At 45.1% G+C, this 27,137-nt stretch overlaps 1 protein-coding gene and 1 long non-coding RNA gene across 2 annotated transcripts in view; one reads left to right on the top strand and one right to left on the bottom strand.

The window, feature by feature from the left end:
- Window positions 1-3,778: 3,778 nt before the first annotated feature.
- LOC103693729 (uncharacterized) lies at window positions 3,779-10,457 on the bottom strand. Its single transcript, XR_015636883.1, has 2 exons — window positions 7,752-10,457; window positions 3,779-7,550 (listed from the first exon to the last, which is right to left on the bottom strand). It is a non-coding gene; the product is annotated as an uncharacterized LOC103693729 (long non-coding RNA).
- Fras1 (Fraser extracellular matrix complex subunit 1) overlaps window positions 6,024-27,137 on the top strand; it is a 408,507-nt gene continuing 387,393 nt past the window's right edge. Inside the window, 2 exon segments of the mRNA NM_001415086.2 lie at window positions 6,024-6,951; window positions 17,354-17,385. Coding sequence (NP_001402015.1) covers window positions 6,879-6,951; window positions 17,354-17,385 — 105 coding nt within the window. The 5' untranslated portion in view covers window positions 6,024-6,878.

Raw genomic sequence — 27,137 nt, 5'->3', positions numbered from 1 at the left:
ACTGTTCTGACTGGTGTGCACCTAAGTTTAGTTATGGCTCAATGCATTTGTGGGTGACCTGGTAAAAATGTGATGTCCTACATATCCAGAAAATGATGGCGACCATTATCACGTCTGCCCAAAGTAGAGGAAGACAAATGACCATCCTTCAGTTGCTAAGGTGAACTAAATCTGAACATCTTCTCACATACGAACTTCTGCCTTTCATAACAGAAATGAAATGCATGAACTGGCTTCTTTTGTCTCTTGAAAAATCTCCTTGATATGATTTTTCATTGCAAAAGTAAATATGTGCTCAGAAAAATTTCATTCAGAAGAATGAAAATCCAGGTAAGCTCAATAGGGGAATGAAAATTCACCTGGAATGTCAGAGATGATATTCTGGTGTACAATTTTCAAAACATACTTGTATTGCTGTGTGTGTATGTGTGTGAGTGTGTGTGTATGTATGTGATTTGTGTGTATGTGTGTGTGAATGTGTGTATATGTGTGTCAGTGTGTGTGTATGTGTGTGTGAATGTGTATGTATATGTGTGTGTGAATGTGTGTATATGTGTGTGTATATGTGTGTGTATTTGTGTGAGTGTGTGTGTATTTGTGTGAGTGTGTATGTGTGTGTGAGTGTGTGTATATATGTGTGTGTATGTGTGTGTGTATTTGTGTGAGTGTGTGTATTTGTGTGAGTGTGTATGTGTGTGAGTGTGTATGTATGTGTGTGTATGTGTGTGTGAGTGTGTATGTGTGTGAGTGTGTGTATGATGTGTGTGTATGTGTGTGTATGTATGTGAGTGTGTGAGTGTGTTTATGTGTGTGAGTGTGTGTATGTGTGTGTGTATGTGTGTGAGTATGTATGTGTGTGTGTGTATGTATGTGAGTTTGTGTGTATGTGTGTGTGAGCGTGTGTGTGAATGTGTGTGTGTGAGTGAGTGTGTGTGTGTCCACGTATAGGGACCAAATGTAGAAACGTCTGTGTGCCTTCAGTAGATGCTTAGCTTAAGAAGCCAATTTCAATTATTTCGATAATACAAATTGACTATCCCTTATATGAAGTGCTCAAGGACAGAAATGTTGTGGGGTACAGATTTTGTATTTGAAATTTCAGCATTTTTGGAAGTATGCAATGTTATACTTTAGGTTAAGACTTAATTCTAAACAAGAAGTTTACTTGCTGTGTATGTACTTCATGCATATACTCTGAAGATTGTTTTTATGTTTGTGGTCTGCTTGCAGCACACATGAGGATAGGTGCGGAATTTTCACACAGGGCATCATCCCATGACATAAAAGCTTTATTGGGAGCATTTCATATTTGGGGTTAGAATCTAGCTTTGTGCCTTTGTCTGGAGGTCTCACAATTTACCCAACCCATTCTATATTATAGCTGGACCACTGAGAATATTTCACTGTATACTCTGGGGTGGGGCAGATGGAATGTCTATTTTGGAATATTTCCTTACATGACCCCCAAAAGGAGTGTTTGGAGATATTGTTGTATTAGTTTTCTGTCTTGGGGGAGAGGGGGAAACCTGAGGAAAATCACTTTAAAAGAGGAGAGGTTTATTTTGTCTCCTGATTTCAGAGGTATCAGTTCTTGGTGTCTTGGCTCCATTGTTTGGGGCCTGTGCTGAGGCAGAGCACTACAGCAGGGAGCACCACACCAGGGAGCACCGCATCAGGGAGCACCGCATCAGGGAGCACTACAGCAGGGAGCACTACATCAGGGAGCACCGCAGCAGGGAGAACCACATCGGGGAGCACTGCAGCAGGGAGCATCACAGCAGGGAGCACCTCAGAAGGGAGCATCACATCAGGGAGCACTGCAGCAGGAAGCATCACAGCAGGGAGCACTGCAGCAGGAAGCACCACAGCAGGGAGCACTGCAGCAGGAAGCACCACAGCAGGGAGGACTACAGCAGGGAGCATCACATCAGGGAGCACTGCAGCAGGGAGCATCACATAAGGAAGCACCGCAACAGGGAGCGTCACATCAGGGAACACCGCAGCAGGGAGCACCACAGCAGGGAGCACCGCAGCAGGGAGCACCGCAGCAGGGAGCACCGCAGCAGGGAGCACCGCAGCAGGGAGAGACTACAGCAGGGAGAACCACATCAGGGAGCACCGCAGCAGGGAGCACCGCAGCAGGGAGCACCGCAGCAGGGAGCACCGCAGCAGGGAGCACCACAGCAGGGAGCACCACAGCAGGGAGCACCATATCAGGGAGCACTGAAGCAGGGAGCACCACAGCAGGGATGACTACAGCAGGGAGAACCACATCGGGGAGCACTGCAGAAGGGAGCATCACATCAGGAAGCACTGCAGCAGGAAGCATCACAGCAGAGAGCACTGCAGCAGGAAGCACCACAGCAGGGAGCACTGCAGCAGGAAGCACCACAGCAGGGAGCACCACAGCAGGGAGCACCGCATCAGGGAGCACCGCAGCAGGGAGTACCACATAAGGGAGCACCACATCAGGGAGCACTGCAGCAGGGAGCACCACAAAAGGGAGCATCTATTGGAACAAAGCTATTGAGGTCTCAGAGATCTCAGGAAGTCAAGAGTGAAAGGAAGGGGCTGGGATCTTGGTGAACCCTTCAAGGACAAGAACCAAGAATTTGATCCAATTAAGTTTGGCTCTTAAAGGTTCTACTACCAACTGTATGTAGGCCAGGCCTTCAGCACATGATCACTGAGGAATGCTAAGAATCTAAATGACAACATTTCGTCTCTGGATCTCAAAGGCTCACTCATCTCTAAGGTATAGGTCTGGGGATGCCTGCCCACAACCTCACTACCAGGGAGGAAGGAGCAGGAGGAACAGGAACCTAAGACCTTCCTGGCATACATTGTGAAACCTAGTCTCAAAAAGAAACAGAGGAAAAGAGCACTCACCCGGCCCCACCCTGAGGAATGCTTCTAGGCTTGCCAGTTCACAGCATTACTCTGAATGTCCAAGTTCGAAGTCCACTCTGAAACTTGAGGCAAATTCCTTGCTGTAAAACTAAAACCCTCAGACACAATAGCACAAGGCAAACATTTCCATTCCAAAGGAGAGGGGTAGAGGCCTGTTAAGGAAGAAGCAGACCCAAGCAGGGTGGGAGCCAAGCAGGGCCACCACACAGTCTTATAGCTGGCTGTTGAGCACAGGGGCCCAGGTTGGGTTCCTGTGGCTCCAGCCCAGGTTGCATTCTGTATTTCCTCTCCTGCTGTGTTCTTTCTCAACCTCTCTTGTTACATCTGCCTTCTTCTTAGGTCTTGCAGTAGAAATAGTTACAAATGGGACGGTACAGCTCAGCAAAGTAACTAGTTAGGAAAAGGAAAACTGAGTTTCCTATACAGTTGTCAGTAGTTTTTGCCTTATTTCTGTCCCTAACCAGCAAGTGTTAGGCTGGGGCAATTCATGGTGTTCCAGGTGCAAGAATGGAAAACAGCAGATGACCGGTGAAAAGCCGGAAGGAAACATAGGAAGGGCAGGTTGGCCGAGGTTTTATTTTAAATCCAAAAGCCAGTGTAACCTACACAGGAAAAAATGAACTGTGTTGCAGCGTTCTACATGCTTCTCTTTTATTGGCCGTGGCCATTTGGCCTTTCCAGCGACCTCCACTGCCTAGCTTCCTGCTGTGGAAGGTAGAGAAGTAGTATTAAAAATATTTAACAGCTGCTAAGGCAGGGAATTCGAGCAATGAGAAAAAAAAAACCCTTGTCGAATACAATTGCTATGATCTAAACAAGGTGCAAGAATTGGCTGGCTACCTGGGGCGAGGGAAATAAAACAGAGAAATGCATTTTAAAACCTTGGAGGGTTTGCTCATTTTATTCCAGTAAAACGGTTCTAGGTACAAAACCTTTTTTCTTGGTTTTAACCTTGTGTACATTTCAAATGATACCGATAAGGAAACTTATTTCCCCACAAAACAATGAGTTGCCTCATCCTTTTATAAAACAGTATCTGAGTTCACAGAGAATGATTAATATACCGACTGTGTGAGAAATGCAAAAAAAAATTCTACATAGAAACGAACAGAAGGAAGTATACGCAGGCCACTCAGAAGAAAGAAATACAGAAAGAAAAAGAAGGATCGCCATTTTCCTGAGAGCAGAGAAACACAACTGTAAAAGACCCATCGTAGAAGAATATAGACTTCTCTGTGAGCAGAGATTTTAGTGCTCTTGGGGTGGGGACCGTTGGACCATTTGCTCCTGGGGAAGAGAGAAGACCATGGAAACTGGTGGAGGGCTTGTGGTGAAGGGAGGGATGTTTTATGAACAACTTGTTAAGAGCCGCAAACTCTGTACATGATGATAGCATGTGGCGATGCTTCTACCCCTCTCTCTACCTTTTCCTTTTTAAAGATTGTTTTCATTTAGCAAGTACAAAAGACGTTTTGAGACCCCTTTGAGTGCCACAATTGTATGCTTTTTTTTAACATTTATTTATTTAATATATAGGCTGGGATTTGAACTCAGGACCTCTGGAAGGGCAGTCAGTGCTCTTAACCACTGAGCCATCTCCCCAGCCCAATTGCATGCTTTCTTAAAAACGAAATCCAATAGTTTATTCTAGGGGAACCAGCTGTCTTAAGTTACTCCTCGTCAGTGGTGGTTACACAATAACTGTTTAGGAGGGGTTAGGGGTCGCTAGTGTCTATCAACGTGAATTTGGACATTACTTTCCATTGGCCTGAGAACTATACTTTCTAAACCAAGAGAGGGGAAGTGGGAGGAGGGAGGACTCAGGTCCTTTCCAAGCTGTGGCTGAACTCTGGAGGTGGTTACTGGCTTGATTCAGGGCACTCTTTCAACAAATGTTTACAGAGTTCCCATATGTGCTTCAAAATACAGAGATTAAAAAACGCTGCTGTCTCCAGAATGGCTCCGGAGAGCTTTGAGGAGGAGCTGGGCAATTCCTAAGTCCTCTAAATATTCAACAGCCACACCCAGGTCAATCCAGTGTCGCTATGGCTAGGTGGTGACAGTTAGGGATCCTCCAGTTTCATTTCATTCACTTATTCTAAAAAGCAAGGAGTTCAGGTACTATCGGCGTGCTTTAGAACATGGGCCTCCCCAGTGGTCCTCAGCAATATTGGAGTCTATTAAGATGCCTGCCCACCACCCTGAACAGCTCCGTGTTCACTGCCACTTCGAAGTCCTTTCTGGACAGTCTAGCCGTCAACAGCTCTGCCAAGATAATCTGGGAATCTTTTCTGTCTGCCCATCGAAATCCAGTCTGTATCTCTCCCATGCAACGATCCCCAGTTACAAAAAAATGATCAAACCTGGGCCAGCTATTTTTATTTAGTCCTCTAAAAATAGCTATCCCTCAGTACTGGCTGGAAACCAAACCCCACCCCATTCCTCACCTACCACCAAGTGTGCACACCAGGATGCTTTTGCCCTGGCTTTGGCTTCCCAGTCATTGACATTTGGAGACTCAGCTGGACCCACCCATGTCCTGTGGTGTTTTCAGTCTTTTAGGAAACTCTAGAGGTGCACTCACCGTGGGAATCTCAACCTAGAGCACCCGTGACTGCCAGGCTACAGGGAAAACCCCCTGAGTGTTCAAAAAGCGAAGAAGGCCATCAGTTCCGCTCCAGACTCTGTGTTCAGCAGCGGTGGGCAAACTGAGAGGTAGAGAGGTAGCAGTTAGGACTTGGGTGTGAGCACCCTGTCGCTAAAGTACCCTCAACAGTGCCTGAATGGAGACCCAACGTCCTGTTTCCACCCCGCCCTCGGTGTGACCACTTTTGATCCCGCCTCAGACAAAGCCAATCCAACTCCTGCAGGATGAATAAGGGGATCAGGTTGCTCTCTCGCCTTCCCCCACCCCCTCACCGCGGCTCCCCTTCCCCACGTGACTCTCTGGAATCTTTGCCAAAGCTCAGAGTCTCTGAGTCCATTTTCACACCCAGCAAAGGAGAGAGGAAGGAGGCGAGAGAGGCGGAGGAAGGCGGAGCGTGTGTGCTTTAAATGCGGGGATCCACTCGGGGACTTATCTTGTGCGTTTCCAGGCCCCTCATCTGAGGAGCATTGAGTTCGGAGGCGTCTTTTCTAACCCCTCTCTTTCCTCGGTGCATCTACAATTATGGCTCCACCTCCACTTGGGTAATCGCACCTCCGCCCTGCAGCGCAGCTCGGGGGTGCACGGTGCGGGGAGGTGGGCGTCGGTGTGGAGCAAGCCGCGCCCCTCAGCACTCCTCCTCTCGGCTAGGGGCGGGGGCTAGAAAGTGGCAGCAGCGCCCCCCGCGCCACCTTTCGCGTGGAGCTCTGGAAGCGCCTGCAGCAGCCGGGCGGCGTGGTGCGGTGCGGCTGCAGCGCCCCGGAGTCCCGGAGCTCCTGCAGGGCCGCACAAAGTTTGCAGCCAGCGGCCCTGCACGGCCGAGCTCCCTGAGCGCTGCTGTGGCCCGGCCCCGTGTGTTCGCGGCGACCGCCCTCGGCCGATGCTACACCGACAGACGGGGGCGTGCCGAGAGAACTTTGAAAAGCTGTCGAGAAGGAACCTGCGCCTGCAGCTCGCCAGTTGGGGACCTCGGGAGGAACTGGTCTAACCCGAGGCAATGCTGCGGGATCCCAGCAGCCACTGACCTGCAACTTTCCTGCTTAGACTTAGCGGCGGTTTAAGCTTTGCCTCCTCCTCGCAGGCTCGGCTCACCTTGGTGGCCGCTCTGCGGGAGAGCAGAGTGAGCCTCCCGGCTGACTGAGGGTTGCAGTCGGCGGCATCCTTCTCCGGTCCACCCCGCCAACCTCGGCTCCCGGCCGAGCAGACCCGCGCTTCCCCACTATCTGCGGGTCCCGGCTCCCGGCGCCGCAGCCTGGGGTTTGGAGGAGAGCAGGTTCTTGGATGCTGAAGGCTGGGCTCCTCCTGCGAGAGTGTCGCGGCGGCGATGGGTGTCTTCAAAGCGTGGCTCGGGGTGGCCCTAGCGCTGGCGGAATTTGCAGTATTGCCTCATTGCGAAGGTAAAAAGAGCGGAACCCCGTATGTGTTCGTCCGTGCAGTTTAAAAGACTCAGCCGGGTTTAGTATTGTGGGTTGGGTGGAAGTTTTGATTTGAGGCGAGAGGTGGAGGTGGAGTGGGTTTTACTCCCGGCTCAAATCCCCACTCCTGGTTTCTCTTGCGGTCAAATCTCAGCCTGGCCACGGCCTCCTCTTTGCTTTTTTGGGGGGTGGGTGGCCCCTTGAGGTGACATTTCTGAACCTGGATGAATCTTCCTTCCACTTCTACCCTTCTCCTCAAGGAAAAGCAGCTACTCGGAAGCTAAGTGAGAAGCGAGCAGTTGCTCTCAATCCTCACCTAAGCTCCGCTGTTCTGTTTTGCTTTCCTTGCTCCAATAAGTCTCCTCTCTTAAAGACCACTTAAGATTTTATAAGTAGTAGGTTAGAGTGCTCTGGATGGTGAGGTTTCAGTTGCTATGAAATAAATCTTAATCGGCACCGAGAGCACGAGGCTGCCTGCTTCTCAAGGAAGAAAAAGTGGTCAACGACAGTGTGTGAGCTTCTCTTATCCCTGGGGTTTCTTTGGGGGGTTGGGGGGGGCTCCAACCCACTTCTTCAAGAGCCTGGGGAGAGAAAGCAGAATTGAGTGTTGTCGCCAGGATGGCACCCACAATCTCGGTTCAGATAATAAATCAGTAAATCAAGAGGTGTGTGTGTGTGTGTGTGTGTGTGTGTGTGTGTGTGTGTGTGTGTGTGTGTGTTGAGTCTGGTGCGGCTTCCCCCATTCCACACCCCCCCCCCCCAGGCGCGCGGTGAGCTCTCACCTGCTCAGAGCCGCGGGGACAGTGGCTGGGTTAGCACTTGCAGAGGGGGAAGGGAGTGGCGTGGTGGGAGAGGGACGACTTCATCCACTGTTGGGCTCTCTCTCTGTTTCCATTCCCGGCTCCATTCATTATTCATCCAGCTGCAGGGAAGAGTTCACCTGCCCAGTTGCAAATCATATAGGCAGTGGCTTGCACGGGTCGCCTTCCCCGCACCATAGGTGCTGAGTGGGGGCAGCTGGAGGTCGCACGAGGGTAAAAACTCAGGTGGATTTCCAATCATCAGAGCAGTGGCACCTCTCTTCTTTAGCATTTTTTCTCTTAGCAAGCAGCCTTGCCTTGGAAATTCACGCACGGACTTTTCCACAGGTTTAGGCAACACCTTCTCACACTGTCTTGGGAATAATGTCAAAAAGATATTATTTCCAGGAAAAGCACTCCTGGGGAGCCGTGCAGTGTTTTTCCGAACTGTGGACAACCTCTTTTAAAAAGAATTGTGTGTGTGTGTGTGCATGGTTTTTGCATACTTTAAAAAAAAAACGCTTGTAAAGTTTAATTATAGTAATTAACCAGATGGGAGAGTCAGGCTGGGCTCCTCAAACTTCAACTTAGAGCTTAGAAAAATTACAGTTACACTTGGTGGCAGTTTCTTATTTAAAAATTATATCCCAACAACACAGAGAATATGCTATCACTCCTGGATTGCTCACCAGGGGGCAGTTGGAGCGATGCTGTTTCTCAGAAGCAAATCTCTTGAAATGACAAAAGCCATTATTATTAAGAGGCTATGGGCTATGCTCTTTGGAGGGCTGGTAGATAGAGCAAGTGTCTGAAGTGTGTGAGCTCACACGTGTATGCGTATATGTGTATGTGCATGCATGAGTATATGTGTGTGTGGATACATGAGTATATGTATGTGTGTGTGTGTGTGTGTGTGTGTGTGTGTGAGAGAGAGAGAGAGAGAGAGAGAGAGAGAGAGAGAGAGTGTCCTTCAGTGATTCATTGGAGAACTTTGCATCTATTTTCTTTACCCATCTTAAAAACATTCTACATCAGCCCACAAATTAGGTCCTAGATTGCAATAGGTCAGAGAACTCCCAGCCAACCCACGATGCTTGGCTCATAATGAGTGAGCACAGACAGCTACTGGTCACATATTATTTCTCTGTACTATGTATGCTGAGCAGTTTGCACACTCTACCCCATTTAATTTGTTTAATTGTGTGATGATGGTCTCGCATATACAAATCAGCTGTCCTCTGACGAGGCTGTTCCTTTGGGCCAGGCGAGGCTCTTTGTAAAGAGGTTGAGATGGAAACGTGTGGACTTTAGAGAGTCCCTTAAGTGTTGTTATTCACCCGGGGAATGCTTTTGAAAAACTGCCATCTACATGTGCTTTGCTGGATGGGCCAAACCCTCACAGTTCTTCTTTGTGAACAACAGGGAGTGCAGAACTCCAGTTAATTCTTCCTACAGTTACTTTAGTGAGTCTGTCCTCAGTGGTGGTGGGTGAGCTGAGAGCAGCTTCAGGAACTCCTGTGTCTCCACCTTGATTCTTAGTGCTGCGAGTTCTCAAGAGCACCAATCAGAGGATGGAATGCCAAATAACATTCTTTTCAATGAACTTAAATAGATCAGCCTCCATGATGAACCTGCTGGCCTTGAATGAACCTGAAGGAGGTGTTATGTAGTGGTAGCTTTAAATATGCTTTCTAATTATGGGGGGTGGGGGGGAGGGAGGGAGAGAAAGAGAGAGAGAGAGAGAGAGAGAGAGAGAGAGAGAGAGAAAGAGAGAGAGAGAAGAGCTCTATCAGGGGTCAGAGCTATAGATCAGTAATAGAGTTTGCCCAAGGCCTTGGGTTCAACACTCAGCATGCTGAGACTTTCAGGTTCTAAATTTTTATCTTAAATATCAAGAGAAAGATGAATTTTTATAGCTGAGTTGTTGGCAGTGTTATTGTATATTGCCTCAAGATTGCTAAGCTGATAAGCCATGATTTGAGGGCTTTAATAAAATCAAAAAGTCACTGGGAAGCTTCAAGCATGGCTGCTTTCCGAATCAGAGAAACCGGAACAGCATTTTCTTGGAGACTCAGTCTGAGTGGTGCTCACATGTGCAAATGATGGGAGTTTAAACCAGAGAGACTCCTGGTATGGACTTGGGAAATACGGTTGGAGACCTGAACCCTAGTTTGGGTCTCATTATTATAACCCGCCCCACGACTTCAGCCTACAGCTGCCCTTGTTTCTCCTATACCTATTATTAACAGATTACAGTGGAGAGGATTATTTGGTTGAACATTTGTCTTATTTACAGATCAGTAGTTTTGGTTCTGTGTTTGGCCAGAGTTCCTTTGGTGAGACATTCTGTGCTCGAAACTCAGCATTGGAGATGGAGGGCTGCGCTGGCTGGATAAACAGCCTCCCCCCATCTTTTGTTCCATGAACCTTTACTGAGAGCTCTTAGGCCATGTTAGGCTTGGTGGGACTTGGGGTTTCCGACATCTTCAGGAACGAGCAAAATATCCCTTGCATGTGGGGCTTGTCTTCAAAGGCATTTACATGTCCTCGAATTTATAATATCGGTGAAGGAGCAGTAGAGCTGCGAGAACTTGTGGCCCTTCCTGTGTCTCTCAGGATTGAGATTTTTACAGGCTCCAGTTGATTGATACTGACCGCAACTTCGCACGCTTTGGTTTTCATCATGCTCTGCAAGTAGATATAGGTACGTGATGTATTATCATAGGCTCTTGTTTCTAATATACTGCTTTCCCACTCCCCTCTGGGATTAGGTTTTGCGTTATCACCTTCGCCATAGACATCCCGGAGTAGGGACACAGACATCCATAATCACTGTTATGGACTTGGGTGGCAACCTCACTGAATTTTTTTTTTTTACTCAGGCAGGAGTAGCCATAAAACACTCCACCACATGGGCTCAGAAGAGGGGAGGGATCGCCACGTGGCCAAGCTGCTGCCTTGTGCCAAATCTGATGGTGGTTCAGAAGCAGTTGGCCTGTTTTTTGTTTTACTATTCTATTAATTGATCTGATGCTAGCTGACAGTCACCAGGACGTGAGCCATCCTGTCAGTCTAGACGTGATTCTATTTTAAATGTTCCACCGTGTGCCCGGCCATATGCCGAATTATAATAATATAAAGCTTGAACATTTAAGTGCCAACCTGCGGCTGCTTGATCCTAAGGAGTCATCATTTTGGAATACCCTGCGTACTGGCTACTCTTATGTCAACTTGAAACAAGCAAGATTTATCTGAAAGGAGGGAACCTCAACTGAGAAAATGCCTCTGTAAGATCCAGATGTAAGACATTTTCTTAATTAGTGATTGATGAGGGAGGGCCCAGCCCATTGTGAGTGGTGTCATCCCTGGGCTGGTGGTCTGGGTTCTATAAGAAAGTAGGCTGAGCAAACCAGGGAGAGCAAGACATTGAGCAGCATCCCTTCATGACCTCTGCATCAGCTTCTGCCTCCGGATGTTTCATCAGAGCGATTGCAACCCTAACTAGGACACCCTGCTCTTTAAGTATCTTATCTAACCACTCTTTGCCCCATGATTTCTCTTGACCTGTGTGTCTGTTGTGTGGGAGACTTTTCTTGGGAAGACATACACATGCTTCTACAGCTACTCACTCCAAATAGGAGTCCACGACAGATCAAAGTAGGATACCATCAAAGTCAACTTAGTGGACCAGTGAGTTTTATTGGGGTTACTTACAGGAGCAGAAGTGACTCAGAGACAGGTACATCACCAAAGCCCACCCCCAGCATGGATGACATCTAACAAACCTGGGGATCTGGCACACATTGGTCAGCCTGCACGAAGCTCAAGAGGTTACAGGGTCACCTTTCCAGGTGGCTCAGGTAGCTGAGTCTCTTTTAGGCATCTTACTTGGTCTTTGGTTTGCTTGGCTTCTGCTTCTCTCAGGCCCCTTGTCTGATCTCTGATTCTTGTTTATAACCAGACTCCTCTGGGAGTGACTCTCATCAGTCTTTACTCTTTTTTTTTTTTTCCGGAGCTGGGGACCGAACCCAGGGCCTTGCGCTTGCTAGGCAAGCGCTCTACCACTGAGCTAAATCCCCAACCCCCGAGTCTTTACTCTTTATACACTCTTGGGGACAAAGAAACCTAGTGAATCTTGTTAGCTTCAGGGACTTCCTGAAGCTATTTTGAGTTTACTTCCTGTCTTATGGAGCTCCCTTTGCTGTGTTTTAGTCCCCTGGAACATCCTGATGTTTCATCTCCTTGTAAACATCTTAAGTTCCCTAGAAGATACAAAATTTTCACAGAGGAGGAAACTACTCTACAAAAGTCTGACATTTTGTGGCTGTCGGATTTTAATTGACCCAGTTACCAGCTAATTTCTCTGTAGCTAATAGTTTTTGGATGGAAGTAAGGTACAAATTATATCTCAAAGTAACCCTAAAAATATTAAGCTCTTTATGGGTGCCTCAGAAAGGAGTTCATTATACTTTCCAAGAGATTTCATGAAAAGAAGCCCTTTATGGCTTCTAGTCTATCCAGGTAACAGTCTGCATATGTGACTCAAAAGAAATAAACCAAGTAGCAGGGGAGAACAGCCCAGTCTCAGGATACAGGCTCTGTATGTGAAACAGAAATATGCCTCATTGTAGAAATTACGATCGTGGCGTCTTAGCCATAGTTCATGCCCTGAAACTAGAGATTGCCTTAGTTAGAGAACTCCAGTTCCAACTGTGCCTCCTACCCCCTAGTCTTCCTGTATAGAAAGTCCATTTCTCCTTCTAGGTCTCTACCATTTCTAACAGTCCATTTAAAGCTGTAGTTTTTTGTAAATTCATCTAAGCCCATCAAGTCCAAACCATAGACCCTCAGGGTGGTTCTAGTTCTCCTTACAAACAAGTGTGGTGAGTGGAAGGAGTGGCTGTGTTTTCCATATGAAGTAACTGGACAGAAGAAAGGCCCCTCTGCCTTTCTTGTGCCAGGAGATGCTCCCAGCACCCCCTGCCAGAAAACATCACAGCTTCGCCTTGGGTGGATGTGCAGCCTGACATACTGTGGGAGAAATACGCTTGCTCTGGAAGGCCTTGTCTGGCTCTGGGTGATGATAAATGTTTGATGGGTCTGGGCATCATACTGGAATGCTTTATTTTCTCCAGAGAGTAGAATTGAGGTTTTGGAAAGTGTGTTAATGGAGACTCACATAGGCAGCTGCCTTCCGGGTAGCACTGTTCGTTTTAGGGAAACCCTCAGAGGGCAAAACTTATTTCTTTTGGAATTGCACATCACGGAGTAACCCAAATTGAGTTGTTCCTTTTTCTAATGATAGAATTTATCAGCTCCATATTGTTTGAGTTGGGTCTGTCCCAGATGTTTGGCTTAAACAAGTACACGTGTAGAGCCATTCTCGAGGCTGCTGGGTATTTTCGTGCTGCTCTGAGTTTACAGGTTCTGACCTGACTCCCGAAAATGGGCTTTTCTATGGCTGTTTGCGTATTTCGCAAGGTGCTGGATTTCCTTACGAGCATTGAAAACGAGCTCATCTTGCAACACAACGTTATGGAGACCAGAACTAATACTACAGTAGCGTGCTCTGCACTGATGTGATGGGCAGTGTGTGCGTCAGCTCTAGGTGATTCTGCCCTGGCATGTGTTGGTATCTGAGTTTGTGCCATTGCACAGCGATGCCCACACAACAAGGACACTACTTAATGATGAGCTTTCTTGGAAAGTTGTCTTATACAACTGTGTGGGAGGATGGTCTTATTCTAAAGGGTAACTATTGCCTTTTTTCCCCTAAAAGTAAAATTTTCTTAGATTATTTTAAAGGTTACACAAACACTTGAAAATGCATGATAAATGCACACAATTTCACCTATCAATTCAGAGAAAACCTGAATATGTCACAGATATTCAGTTGTTTAACCACTAAGAGATTCACAGTCTGAAAAGACGATTCAGTTTTTTTAAATTGCACCTAAGTGGTGATTATCTTCATTATAATTTTAAAAACATCATTATCATTTTATACTTATAATAAGTGTCAGAAGTTAGTAAATGTATGTTTAAGTAGCTTAGAAAGTGAATGGTAGGCATGAATGTAAAAGTTGACCGAGTGGGAAGAAAATGGGGAGTAGTGGGAGAATGGGGTAAGAGGTGTCAACAGAGAGTGCATATGACCAGGGTATGTGATGTGAACACACAGAAGTGTCATCACGGAGCTCAGTATCTGGAATGGCGAATGTGGTATGGATAACATTTTAAAGCCGTATTGCTTGTTCAGGAAACAGTTCAGTTGGTAAACTGCTTGTCACACCAACATGTAGACTTGAATTCACTACCAGGATCTCATGCTTGCAATCAGTGCTAGGAAGGTGGAGACAGCCACCCAGCCATGCCTGCCCAAGTTCCAGTCAGGGAGAGATATTTTAAAACACAAGATAGAAAGTACCCATGTAATGACACCTACACCTGAGGTTGATCTATGGCCTCCACATGCACACATATACATCACACACACACACACACACACACACACACACATACACACATACATCACACACACATTTACATACACACATACACACATTTACATACACACACATACACATGCACACATATATACACACGTACACACCCATATACATCACACATACACACACATTTACATACACACACATACACACACATTTACATACACACACATACACATGCACACATATATATACACACACATACACACCCATATAGATCACACATACACACACACATACACACACATGCACATATACACACATACACACATTTACATACACACACATTTACATACACACATACACATGCACACATATATATACACACACATACACACCCATATACATCACACATACACACACATACACATGCACACATATATACACACACATACACACCCATATACATCACACATACACACACATACACACACATACACATGCACACATATATACACACATACACATGTACACATATATACACACATACATACACACCCATATACATCACACACACACACTCACACTCATGTACATGCACATACACACAGCACATATGCACACACTCACACATTCACATGCACACATGCACAGATACATACACACATGGGCACCACACACAGACACATATACACATATGCATCACACCCCCAGACACACACATATGTATCACACACAGATGCACACAGACATACACATATATGCATCACACACACATGCACACTGATTTGAAAACTGAATTGTTGAGGTATATATCTCTTGTAAATATACATGATTGTTTAATATTTATACACATATGTCTCTCCTTCCTTACAACCTATAGATTGAAAATACTGTCTTCAGAACAATGTTTCTTAAAAATAGGACAGTTAAGATAAATTTCCCCTCAAGTTTTTATCCCAAATCTTTCTTATTTGAATGCCAAGGACATAAAAGTCATTTCAGCGAATTTGCCCATAGAGATCTTTCATTTGAACCCAGTGTGAACAGTCATCTCATTTTCTTTAAAGATTGTTAGATCCATGATTGACAGGGAAGGTAGGCCAGCCATTGCTGCAAAGTTAGCTTTTGTGGGACCTGTTGGGAAACAGTGCTGTAATAAACCTGTCCAGTCCTCCTTGGAAACCAGCTGTGCCCTGTCATGATACGCCTTGTTGTGTCTGCATTCTGGTGCCCTGCTTTGTGTTTCATTTGCTGAGTGTGGCAGCACACTGCACCCCTGCTTTGAGATTACATGGCACCTGTTGTGCTGTTCAAGAATCGCTGGAGAACATGTGCACAGGTCTTAAAGGTAGGGTTGCAGTTTCATTCAATTCAGAGTGTAAGCTCCTCCCACCAACCCCAGTCAAATCCTGCCCTCTTTCGCCTTTAGAACAGATCACCCTTTGCTTTTTTCATCCAGTGTCTAATGACTGGAAAATATAAAGATGCCCCAGCTGATAAGCAGCACATCAAGGGAAAACATGGAGTGGGAAGATTTCGGAGGTCAGAGGCTCAACAGGAGAGGCTGCTTTTCAAATAGCTTACGTCTATGCCAGTGCTTCTCAACCTGTGGGTCTCGACCCTCTCGGGGGTGGGGGTCACTTATCAGATACCCTGCATGTCATATATTTTATGTGACCATTCATAAGAGTAGCAAAATTACATTTATGGGGTAGCAACGAAATAATTTTATGACTGCAATCACCACAACAGGGAAAGGGTCACAGCTTTAGAAAGGTTGAGAAACACTAATCTACATACATACCCAGCATAGTGGGTTATGCTCCCCGGTGATGGATGTACTATAGGAAAGGTGTGCAGTGGGTGTTTTTGTGTTCATATAGTAAGTTGGTGAATGCTTACTATGGGGACAGGTGGTGGAGAAGTTCATAGTTGAGGCAATCCCTTTCCTGAACTCTGTGTCCTGATGCTATGAGGCAAAGGCACCATTTCCCATCCTTAGCAAAAATGTCACACGCAGGGGTGATCGTGGTGCTCTCCAGAAGCTGAGGCAAAAGGATTGCAAGTTGTAAGTCAGTTTGAGCTACGTGGGGAGACCTCGTCTCAAGACAAACAAACATAAACTAACCAGGCAGACAAGCAAGCAAGCAAACAGCAAATAAAAATAGAATACCACAGGGAAATATGAAGAATGGGCCAGCAAAAAGTAATTCAGGCAGGAAGGGCTGTGAGTTTAAGGAGAAGGAATGCTATTCTGTTCGAGGGTGGTCTCAAGCTCAAGAATCCTGAATAGACTAAATGCATCTCCATAGGAACGGAGGATGAGGGAAACTTTGAGCCATGAAAATTACTATGGAGTAAATTGGCCCCTTGAGTTGTTCTGGAGAGTTTAGGTAGCAAAGTTTGGATAAGTAAATTGGGATTGAATTATGGAAGCATTTGATGCAGATCAAAAGAATAACAACATTGTATTTAGACTATATCCTTATAAATACATTTTTGATTAAAATATAGTTTATCACTTTTCTCCATTCCCCCTTCTTCTTCCAACTATTCCTTTCACTCATTCTGAATCCTGATCTCCTCTTCTTTAATTACTATTGTTACACACACACACACACACACACACACACACACACACACACACACACTGAAGTCTGCTCAGTGTTGCTTGCATGAACACGATTTCGGGCTGACCACTTGGTATTGGATAACCAATTAGGGGCCTTCTCCCTTGAGGGAGGACTACTTCTCCAGCTCTTGGCATCCCTTCGATGTCTATAGTTCTTTGCCAAGGGGTGTGGTCCCCGGAGAGTTCCCCCTTGTGTGTTAGCATGTCTGCTGCTGTTGTCCTTTTCAGATCTCCTTTAGGCAGCCATGCTGTTGAGGTATAAAGACATTTCTTTTACAATTCCAATAATATGCTTTAATCATGCACTTTGTCATGTGTCTGGGAGAGACGTTGATTTGATATAAGGGGTAGATTTCCCTCGGGGGAAGAACGTTCTAGCCTCTAACTAGTTCGCCCAGTCCGCTGTAGATGGAGTTAAAGAATAAGCATTCTGGGTAGTGACTATTGGTTTGTTATGCATCACATTTTAATCTGTGGTTTGTTTTTGTTTCCTCCCACAGGTGCTTGCCTGTATCGGGGCTCCTTGCTTGCGGTAGGTCATTCTCAATCTATTTCTTTTGGATGTAAGATGCTTGACTGGGATGTCTGAGTGATGAGGTGATCGGTATCATTGTAAAATTTATTTATTTTTCTTCACGGGCTGGAGATGACTCTTCATCCGGGTAGCGGGGTACCATCGGGCTCAATTAATTAATAACCCTTTGAGAGTAAATTAGTTCCATTTGGATACTCAGTTATTGAATGAAAAGTCCAATGCTCTCCCCACCCATTTACATTCAGTGGCTGTCCGTTGTGCTCCTTCAGTCAGAGATAATTGGATCCCATCCTCTTGTCACATACAAACTAGGGCACGGTTTGTTTATAATCCTGGTGTATTTGTTTCCTGCTTTGATCCCCTCTTTTTAAAAAAAATGCTATTATTAAACTCAGCACACTAGAAAAGATTCTTGATTATTTCTCCAGGATGATAAGCTTAAGTTTTGGGTAAACAACAAACAAGTTAGCATTTTTATCCCTGACCCTTTGCCACCGGGTAGGCAGAATTGATTTTGAATTTAATGTCGGAATGAATTGGGGGGAAGCTGATGCAAGTCTCACGTGTTCCTTTTCATTAATAATGTACCGTGGTGCATATCAGTGTGCTAAAGCCTTATTGAAAAGACTGTCTGCACTCCATCAACTCTAATAAATGCTATGACAAGTCATTCTTCACCACTTTTTGAGTTTGGGTTTAATGCATGCTGCACTAATGCAGACTCTGAGGGTTGGGAAGGGTGCGCTCATCTGCGTCCAGGTCTGCCATTGACACGTGCGGTTTTAGTTCGTCATCTGGCATTATCCTGATAGATAATGCCCAAATAGATGAAGAACAGCTAAAATTTCCAGGCATCTAGATAATTACAGATATTTGAAGTAATATTTTTCCAATATGGTCTTTATGTGCTACAGTTGAAGCTCTACAGATGAATGTATTTTTTTTTCTCCTTGATGTTTTTCCATTAAAGAATCATGGAAAAGCTATTTTTTTCCCTCTCTTTCCCATTCCATGCCCCTAAAGCAGAATTTTCTTTCTGTTTATTCTTTAATACAGTTCAGAAATCATTCTGAGATCAGAGTCTGCCATCAGTTTTGGGGAGTGATGGTATGTAGTGTAGACGTCAGTACACGGAGGCTGCTTACTATATAAAGGGTTCTATACTTTTTGTAGCCATTGAGTCATCTGATACTGAGGCCAGTGCTGTAGGTTCCTATTGTGGAGCCTAGGGTGGCATTGAACTCATGACCTTGAATGCTGGTGGTGGCTTACCAAGCCCAGAACTGCATCCTGCCCCCCTTTTAATGGCGAATTGCAGGAGAGAGAGAGGGAGATGAAGAGATTGGCTAGAGGTCTTGGCCATTGAGGAATAGCTAGCATTAAGCACTTTGTCTTCTTTCTGTTTTCTACCATTATCTGAAGATGTATCTGGAGTTTAGATTCTAGACCATCTCCCATACTTGGCTTTGCTGTGTGTTGCTGTGTACTTGAGTTAAAAAAAAAATCAGATAATTAAAGGGTTCAGTTCCATCCAGATAAAAGAGGTATGGTCTAGCCAACTTGCATTGGATGAAGAACCTTGATTCCTTCTGTCCGTGCCTTCTGGTCATGCCTAGAAGGGTGTCCTTCCTTTACCCACTCACTCATGGGCCGTCCAGGTGCTGTCTTTGTTCCTCACTCATCTCAAGCCTGAAGTATTTGAAGCGCTTAGCGTTGTGTTTATGCAGTTCAGTCAGAGAGGTCTTATGCTAATTACCACAACAAAGACTATTATGAAAGCATTTACCCACTCGGTGAGAACACTGGGCCTGCTAGTCTCGGCCCTGGAGAACATCAGTGAACAGATAAAGCCCTCTGTCATCCTGAAGTTCAAATTGTACATCAGGCGTGCTCTCAGGAAATGGACCAAAATAAAAATAAAGACGCATAGGGTGGGAAGATGGAGGAGACTCAGTCGGGGTCCATTGCGTTTGATAAGATGAGACAGTGATACTTGAACCAAGAGGTCCTTCTAAGACTCAACCATGCAGACATCTAGAAGATGGTAGATATAAACTTTGGGGTCAGAGCTGAAGCCTGGAGGTCAAGTAGCTGACGAAGATCCTGGAGGAAGAAAGAAGCTGAAGAGGAATCCAGGAAGGCGGGCAGGGGACCGGGTGTCCAGCCTTGGCCTGGAGCTTGCTTGTCCTTTCAGTGAGGTGAGTGAACCGTTGGAAGTGCAAGAGAAGTAACAAAGCCTGACTTATCGTTTAATTAAATTGCTGGCGTAGGAATATAAAAAGAAATAGAGCTCTTGTTTCTAGGGAAACAATGTTGAATACTTTAAAAAGACTGGGTAGAGGTGAGTCACTAAAAATTGCTGTCATATCAGGTGTGGGAGAAGCAGGCACAGGGATTGGGGGGGGGTAGCTCAGAATCTTGAGATTCCACATTTTTATTTTTATTTGTAACCACCTTTTGTTTTAATGACATTAAAACTGACAGTAGCCTTTGGGGTGCACCTCAGAGGTGGATTATCTGCCTGGCATGCACCAGGCCCTGGGCTTGATGTCTAACATTACAGCGGAGGTGGGTGGGAGAGGAAATAAAGAAGGAAGGGGAGAATGAGGTGGTGGTCAATAATCTATCATGGTCATGAGTAATTACTTACTTTGTTATGAGACCTTCTTCACACGACCTACCGAGGACAGACTGGAGAACAAATGTACAAAAATCTATTTAGAATTTTAAGAGTCTATTCTATTCTAGCAGTGTAGCATACTGTTCTAGGCATCAAGAATCAATAATTCTTCCACTCTTTGGATGAGAGAGTCCGTCTCGTAAACCGCACCACACTCCAGAGGTAACCCTGAGTGTGGCGGCTCAGGGCCAATTTATAATCCCACCTGCCCGCTTGTTCATTATTTAGAGCTAGAAATGACGTCAGAGATCTTGCTGTCTGGGGTTCCTGTGTTTGTGGCTGAGGATAGCAGCACAGGGATGTGAAGTTCTTGGGGCTCATTCCTTTGTCTAGTGGGCAACCAGAAGGTGACCTGGTCGGCTTAAAGATGACAAATGTGAGCTTCATGCAAAAGACTTCCATGAAACGGGGCTGGAGAGGTGGCTCAGTGGTTAAGGACACTGGCTGCTTTGGTCCCTGGTAACCATATGAGGGCTCACAACTAACTGTCTGTAACTCCAGTTCCAGGGGGAATCTAATGCCCTCTTCTGGTCTCTGCAGGAACTGCACACATACGATGCACAGACTACACACAGGCACAACATTCATACCTATGACATAAATAAAGTTTAAAAAGTCAATAAAACATTTTGTACATGGCGGCATGGATTGAGGCAACTTTTAGCTGTAAATTGCTACACTCCCTGTGTCTTGTGAAGTCACTCCTCACTGATAGATCCTTTTGCTCTCTTCGCTATTTAGGAGGTCACTAAAGAGCAGCACATTCAGGGTCCTGGTAGGGAACAACGACCTCATGTAGAGCCTTCCTCCTCTGCTGCAGAGCAGCTTGGTGACCTTGGGCACATCATACAACCTGCTCAGCCAGAACCTCCATTGCCTACTATGTGAAGTGGGGACAAACATAAGGCCCCTCTTGAAATAGTTTTTACAGAGTAAGAACGCAGAGTGTATGTGGCATTGTGCCAATACAGTGCCCGACATGGGATTTTTTTTTTTTTTTGTCACAGCAAGTTTTCCTTTTTACAAACAAAGAGACAGTGAGTGAGCATTTGCTGGGATTTAAAAACTTCCAGCAATTCAGGAAATAAGTGTTTGAGCTAAGGAAGCTGGGGTTCAGGCCATGTACCACCCCACCCCCAGTCTCAAGGCAAGCAAGTGCCAGGGAAGAGGGTTCAAACCCGGTTCTGAGTCTAAGCCACCACGCCCAGCATTCTGTCTCTCACCAGCATGCTGGCCCCTAAGCATGTCTTATTTTACCTTTCGTTCTCTACGCCCAGCTCCCTGCATACTGCCATGCAGTTGTCCCTGCCACTCACCTTCTCTGGCCTCCTGGAGAAGCCAGCTGTCCCTGACTAACCTCTTCCCATTTTGCAGAACTAGTGCTAGTCACACTCACTGACTTAGTGACAAGACGCTAAAAGCATTTAGAGGCCCATTGCATTTTAACAGGCACAGAACGCCCCTTACAGGTATCACGTGTGTGTGTATGCACATGCGAGCATGTGTGTGCGTTTACTCAATCTGTGTTGTGATTTCCAACTTCTGGGAGCCACGTGGGCATGCCGTGGCATTCCGGGATGATCTGGCCCTAAGCCATGTGGCAGTCAACTTCAAGTCATGCTCTGACTTCAGCTGTCCCCTTTCTTTCGCTGTCTTCCCTATTTTTATATTCCTTCATTTGTCAAGTCAGAGATGGCTGGAAGGGATACAAAGGAATACCAAAAGAACACCGAGTAATCTATTTTTGGGTCTGTTTTACACTCCATCATGCTCGTACATTTTCAGACCCACAGGACTTTCATCAAGGTCAGCCTCGTGAAAGGGGGAGTGTCCTAGGTCAGGGTCTGTTAGAGAGAAGCAGTTATGATGCCCTGTCACCACAGGAGTAATGCATGTGTGCAAGGAGAGAAATGTCCTGTTTTAGTTCTTATGCATCTGTATCTTCTGCTCTTTCTTGCGTAACTGGAGCACAAAGAATTTAACTGTCCCATTGTCTTGTGCCAGTGCATTCAAACACCTCTCCTGTATATATGTTCTTCCTGGGCACAGATGGGTTGATTGCTACCTTAGCCATTTCTCAGTGGTAAAGTGCATCTGAAAGCAGGATTGCTGGCAAGCCTAAAGGAGATCAACATGATCCACTAGGCCCAAGAACACTTGGTTTAAAAACACATCGCAGCCATCATTAGAAAATTGGTTCTGCTTTGCCGGAAGTGAACAAGACTACTGTTCCTCTCTAGGTCAAATGTGCTAAATATTGAGATGCTCTTCAGGCAACTGCTGACAAAGCGAGTCATAAATCGTTAACTTTTAACACATATGAAAAACAATATCAGGGACAATAAGACATGGCGTGTTTGCAACGTGCAATACAACGGTAGTAGAAAAACCTGGCTATGGGAGTTTGAACCTTGAGACCATAGCCTACCTGGTGCATGGCCTCAGATATAAAATCTCTGAGGGGTGATCGTTTTCATAGGGCCAATGGAAGGTTAATTGAGTGGGTGCTTGTCGTGAACAGAGGGCTGACCTGACACAGAGCAGGCATTTACATTATCCAAAGGGTGACAAGGTACTGGAGTGGATGTGACTTAGTGATGGAGGCCAGTGGGTCTTGGTTGAGGTCCTGGTGCTAGAGAACTGGCTGTGTAGCCTGGAGTGAGTCCCTGGGATGGAACCAAGTCTCAGGTTTTAAGTTTGTAGCTAAGAGAGTTAGAGTAGACTCTGCAGGGTTCCTTACCACAGTGCTGAATTGGTGGGACTATGCCTTGGTTGTATCCCCTACTACAGCACCCCAGAGACAAATGTGGTTCCTGAGTGGACTCAAGATGTAGACCCCAGGAACTGGATTTTAAGTGTTGATTAATCTTAGTAACAGGTTTATTTTAATTTTTCTATTCCTTCCTTCCTTCCTTCCTTCCTCCCTCCCTCCCTCCCTCCCTCCCTCCCTCCCTCCCATCCCCCCTCTCTCTTTACGTTGTGTGTGTGTGTACATGTGTGCATTGTGTAGCACATATGTGTAGTTTCTACACAGGATGCGTGTAGAAACTAGAGGATGACCTACGAGAGTAAGTTTTCTTCTATGTAGGGATTGGGAATTAAATTCAGGTGATCAGGCTGGGTGGTAGTGCCTTTACTGAGCCATCTCACTAGTCCAGAAATGTATGTTTAAATAGCCATTGTGGCTACTGGCTATTGATTGTATGAGACAGATCATCTCTATTCATTTGTTTGTTTTTGAGACACGGTCTTTCCACGCAGCCCTGGCTGGCCTGGAACGTGCTGTGCAAATTCAGCTGACCTCAAACTCCTAGAGATCCGCTGGCCTTTGCCTCCAAGTGCTGGGCTAAATATGACACACCATACCTGGCCAGAAGGGCTCTGTGGACTTAAAGTTCTCCATTTACTCTTGAGGACTTCCGGTTAGAGTACGGCTTCATGGGTGGCTGTGACCCTGGGGAGGAGGATTTCCTGTAGCAATTCCAGGAACTGAAAGGCAGGCAGTATGGTATTTACAACAATGCCCGTGCCTACTCTTTTCACGTCCTTTGAGTGGTTTTGAGCTCATCTCTATTGCACATCTCTGCTCCCATTGTTCAGTATGTCTTCTGGAACGAAGGAAAGAGATAAAGCGACAGCTGAGCCACTTCTCCTGCATCTGTGTCCTGCATATTTCCTGAACACTTTTATATCTGTTTGGTCAAAATCTGGTCCAGTCTTGTGCGTACCATGGCAACGAAGAAATAAGACCCTTTGCTCTGCTTGGGAGGCCCAAGACAACCGACCAGAGACACTTAAGGTCTGGGTGTGGGTGCTGCAGCATTTTTAGATGTGCTCTGTCCATGACTTTCTTTTTAAACTGTATCAGGGATGTGATCCTGTAGGCTTGAAGTGCCCACTTTTCATTGTGTTGATATCCATCAATGTTCTCAGAAATTCTCTGGAGAAGAGAGGTGAAGGAAGCTCCAGAACTTTCCCTACTAACTGCCCTAAGTCCCTCTCACTAGAAGAGTCTTGCTTAGTGGCTGCAACTAAGACATTCCAGGCTTCGCAGTACTGGGGTGAATACGTGACTTCCTGTGAATTTATTCAGAGGGGAAGCAATTTAGCCATCCCTCAATTCCTCAATTTCCTGTAAGTATGTTAGATAATTTTCTAATACCTTTCTACGGGGTATTATAAAATATCTTTTTTTTTTTTTTGGTCAACTTGACACAAGTTGGGGTCGTCTGGGAAGAGAAACCTTGTTCAAGAAAATGCCTCTATCAGATTGGCCTGTGAACAAGTCTATGGAACATTTTCTTGGTTAATGATTGGTGTGAGCAGGCCAAGCCCACTGTGGGCAGTACAATCCCTAGGCAGGTGGTCTTGGGTTGTGTCTAAAGTGAAGCTGAGTAAACTATAGGGAACAAAGTAGGAACAGCATTCCTCTCGAGTCTCTGCTTCAATTTTTTGCCTCCAGGTTGAGTCCTGCTATGACTTTCCTCAACAATGGACTGTACTTTCCTTTCCAAGTTGCATTCGGTTCTGGTGTTTATCACAGCAGTAGAAAACAAACTAAGGCACCCCTTTTCATTTACTTTTTACTACAGAGTAATATGCTCTGGAATGGGGAGGCCAGGCTTTTAATTAAGATGTACCTGTTTTATAATAGAAACTTAATTTCTCTGTAATACAGCATTACTGCTGAGGGATGGCAAATACATAGGGATCTGTGAGCTCCCTGATTCTAGCTGGAGAAATTCAGGTGAAGACTAGACAAAAATCAAGACTGATTATTAGAGGAGCTCTTCTGACTGGTTTCCAAGGGATGCTCTAATCTAGGTTCTCACTGTGTAGACTGAATGTTAGAGCTGTGTGTTTCCTATTCAGGGACTCTTCGAGAAGGTGAAAAAGTCCCTGACTTGAGGGTGCTATCTGTCTGCCTGCCTATCTATCTATCTATCTATCTATCTATCTATCTATCTACTATTTATCTACCCACTCATCCTTCTATGTATCTATCTATACATGTATCTATCATCCATCCACCCTTCTACCTATGTATCTATGCATCCATCTATGTATCTATCTGTGTATCAAACTATATCTATGTATCTGTCTACCCACCTACCCTTATATCTATGTTTCTATCTATGTATCCATCTATATATCTATGTATCAACTATGTATCTATATATCTATGTATATGTGTGTGTATGTATGTGTGTATGTATGTGTGTAGTATCTATCTATCTATCTATCTATCTATCTATCTATCTATCTATCTATCTATTATCTATCGAGATAGGATCTCACTATGAAGCCCCAGATGGTCTGGAACTCACATAGATCCTCTTGCCTCTTCATAACTGTTGAGCTGAGAGGCATACTCAACTACCATGCTAACCAGTATACATTCCTTTTAAGGGACCCATACCCTTGAGTTTGTACCCTTGAGACCCAGGTGGTGAAGAGTGGCCAGTCAGAGCTGTAGATGATGTTCTGTCTTCATTAGGGCTTTGCGTGTTGTAGGTCTTCATCAGAGATGCTGGTTCCTTATTTGGGAATTGATGTCTTCATAGGATAATTATGTGTGAAAGGAATAATACAAGAAAATTTGTACTTTTATTGACGAATAATCCATATGCATTTTCATTCTTATTCATATTCTTTCTGGAGGAACAGATGTTTTAAATTAACAAACACATTTCTTATGCTTTGTTTGCAACGTAGAAGATGCAGCTGAATTTGGCAGCCATATTTATTTGCTCCAACTGTGTTTTGTGTGGTCATATATCTCAATTTTCTGGTTAGGCCATACGTGCTTGCCTTCCATTTGTATTTATGTTTCAATGTTTGTGCCAATTTTTTTTTTTGCTCAAAATTGAAGTCTAGTAGTTTGTTTTATTTCTACATTTCTGTGCATAACTATAAACTATTTATATGTGAATGTTTATTTTATACATAGTACATTTATGTATACATATCCATGTATGTAGATAGTTCCTAGAGGAGAGCTGCCAGTCATTTGTGACAACTTAGGATACTACATTATTATAGTTTGCTTACTCTTCCAAGTCTTTTGCTTACTAAGGGAAGGATAATATGTGAATATCAAATGATGATTGAGTTTAACAACTGAGCTTATAGTTTCTTGGGATTTGAATTGCAAATGCCCAAAGAAAAGATAGCTTGAAATTTCAGATAGAGGTTTGCTTCTATGACGGGAGGGACACTTATACATGGAATTGGCAAAGGATAACTTTGAAAAAAGCCATTGAGCCATTCCATGTAAATTAAGTGCATAGTTTCTGCTGTCCCTGCTAGATTCTTTCAGCAATGAAGTTTTGGGCTTTTGGTATTCCCAAGTGGGTCTGGAGGAAGAAGGGAAAGGCTCCCAGAGTAAGAAACAGTTTATTGTTAGTATCCAAGAGACCCTAGAGTTTGGTCATGACCTGTGGGTGGTTCTGCAGTAGCTCCTGAGATTGGTGATTAAACAAGTTTACAATCATTCCTTTCCTTCAAAGGGAAATTGGGCAGGAAAGGGTTGCACGGAAGAGCAGACTTCATTGTCCTTTGTTCTATTCTTCACATGGGTTTGCACATAGAAAGCACGAGGAAGTTATTAACAGAAATATTAATATTCTTTGGTACACTTCTGGGGTTGACTCCCTAGGGCGGATCTTGGTCTAAAGGATGAGAGATCAGGGCTAGAAGGAACTTGAAGTAAATGCAAAGCAGGAAGTGCTCCCCCAATCCCCCTGCTCGCTAGAGGAACGGATAGTAATGGGACCTTGTTACAGTCCAGAGGCATTGATCATGCCTCTTCCATGCACTGGACTTTGTGAGCAGATCCATGGAGGCCACATGATATGAATGAAGCCAGTAGAATATGAACTAGCAGATCCTGGGCCGACTACTCACCAGTTCCTTTTCCCGCCTTCTGCTCACACAGCTCTGACTTTTTTTTTTTAAATCAGTTCTTCATTCCTTTGTTGGTATATAACCCAGTTGTAAGCTAAACAAGATCTTTCCATTCCCTTGTCAGGGGTTAGTTGAAACCCTCCGTGGATGTCTGGCAGAGTAT

Source organism: Rattus norvegicus, chromosome 14 (assembly GCF_021556685.1).
Source record: "Rattus norvegicus strain SHRSP/BbbUtx chromosome 14, alternate assembly SHRSP_T2T, whole genome shotgun sequence".
Taxonomy (NCBI): Eukaryota; Metazoa; Chordata; class Mammalia; order Rodentia; family Muridae; genus Rattus; species Rattus norvegicus.
Note: the sequence above shows the minus strand (reverse complement) of the source record. Positions and strands in the feature narration are given on the sequence as shown.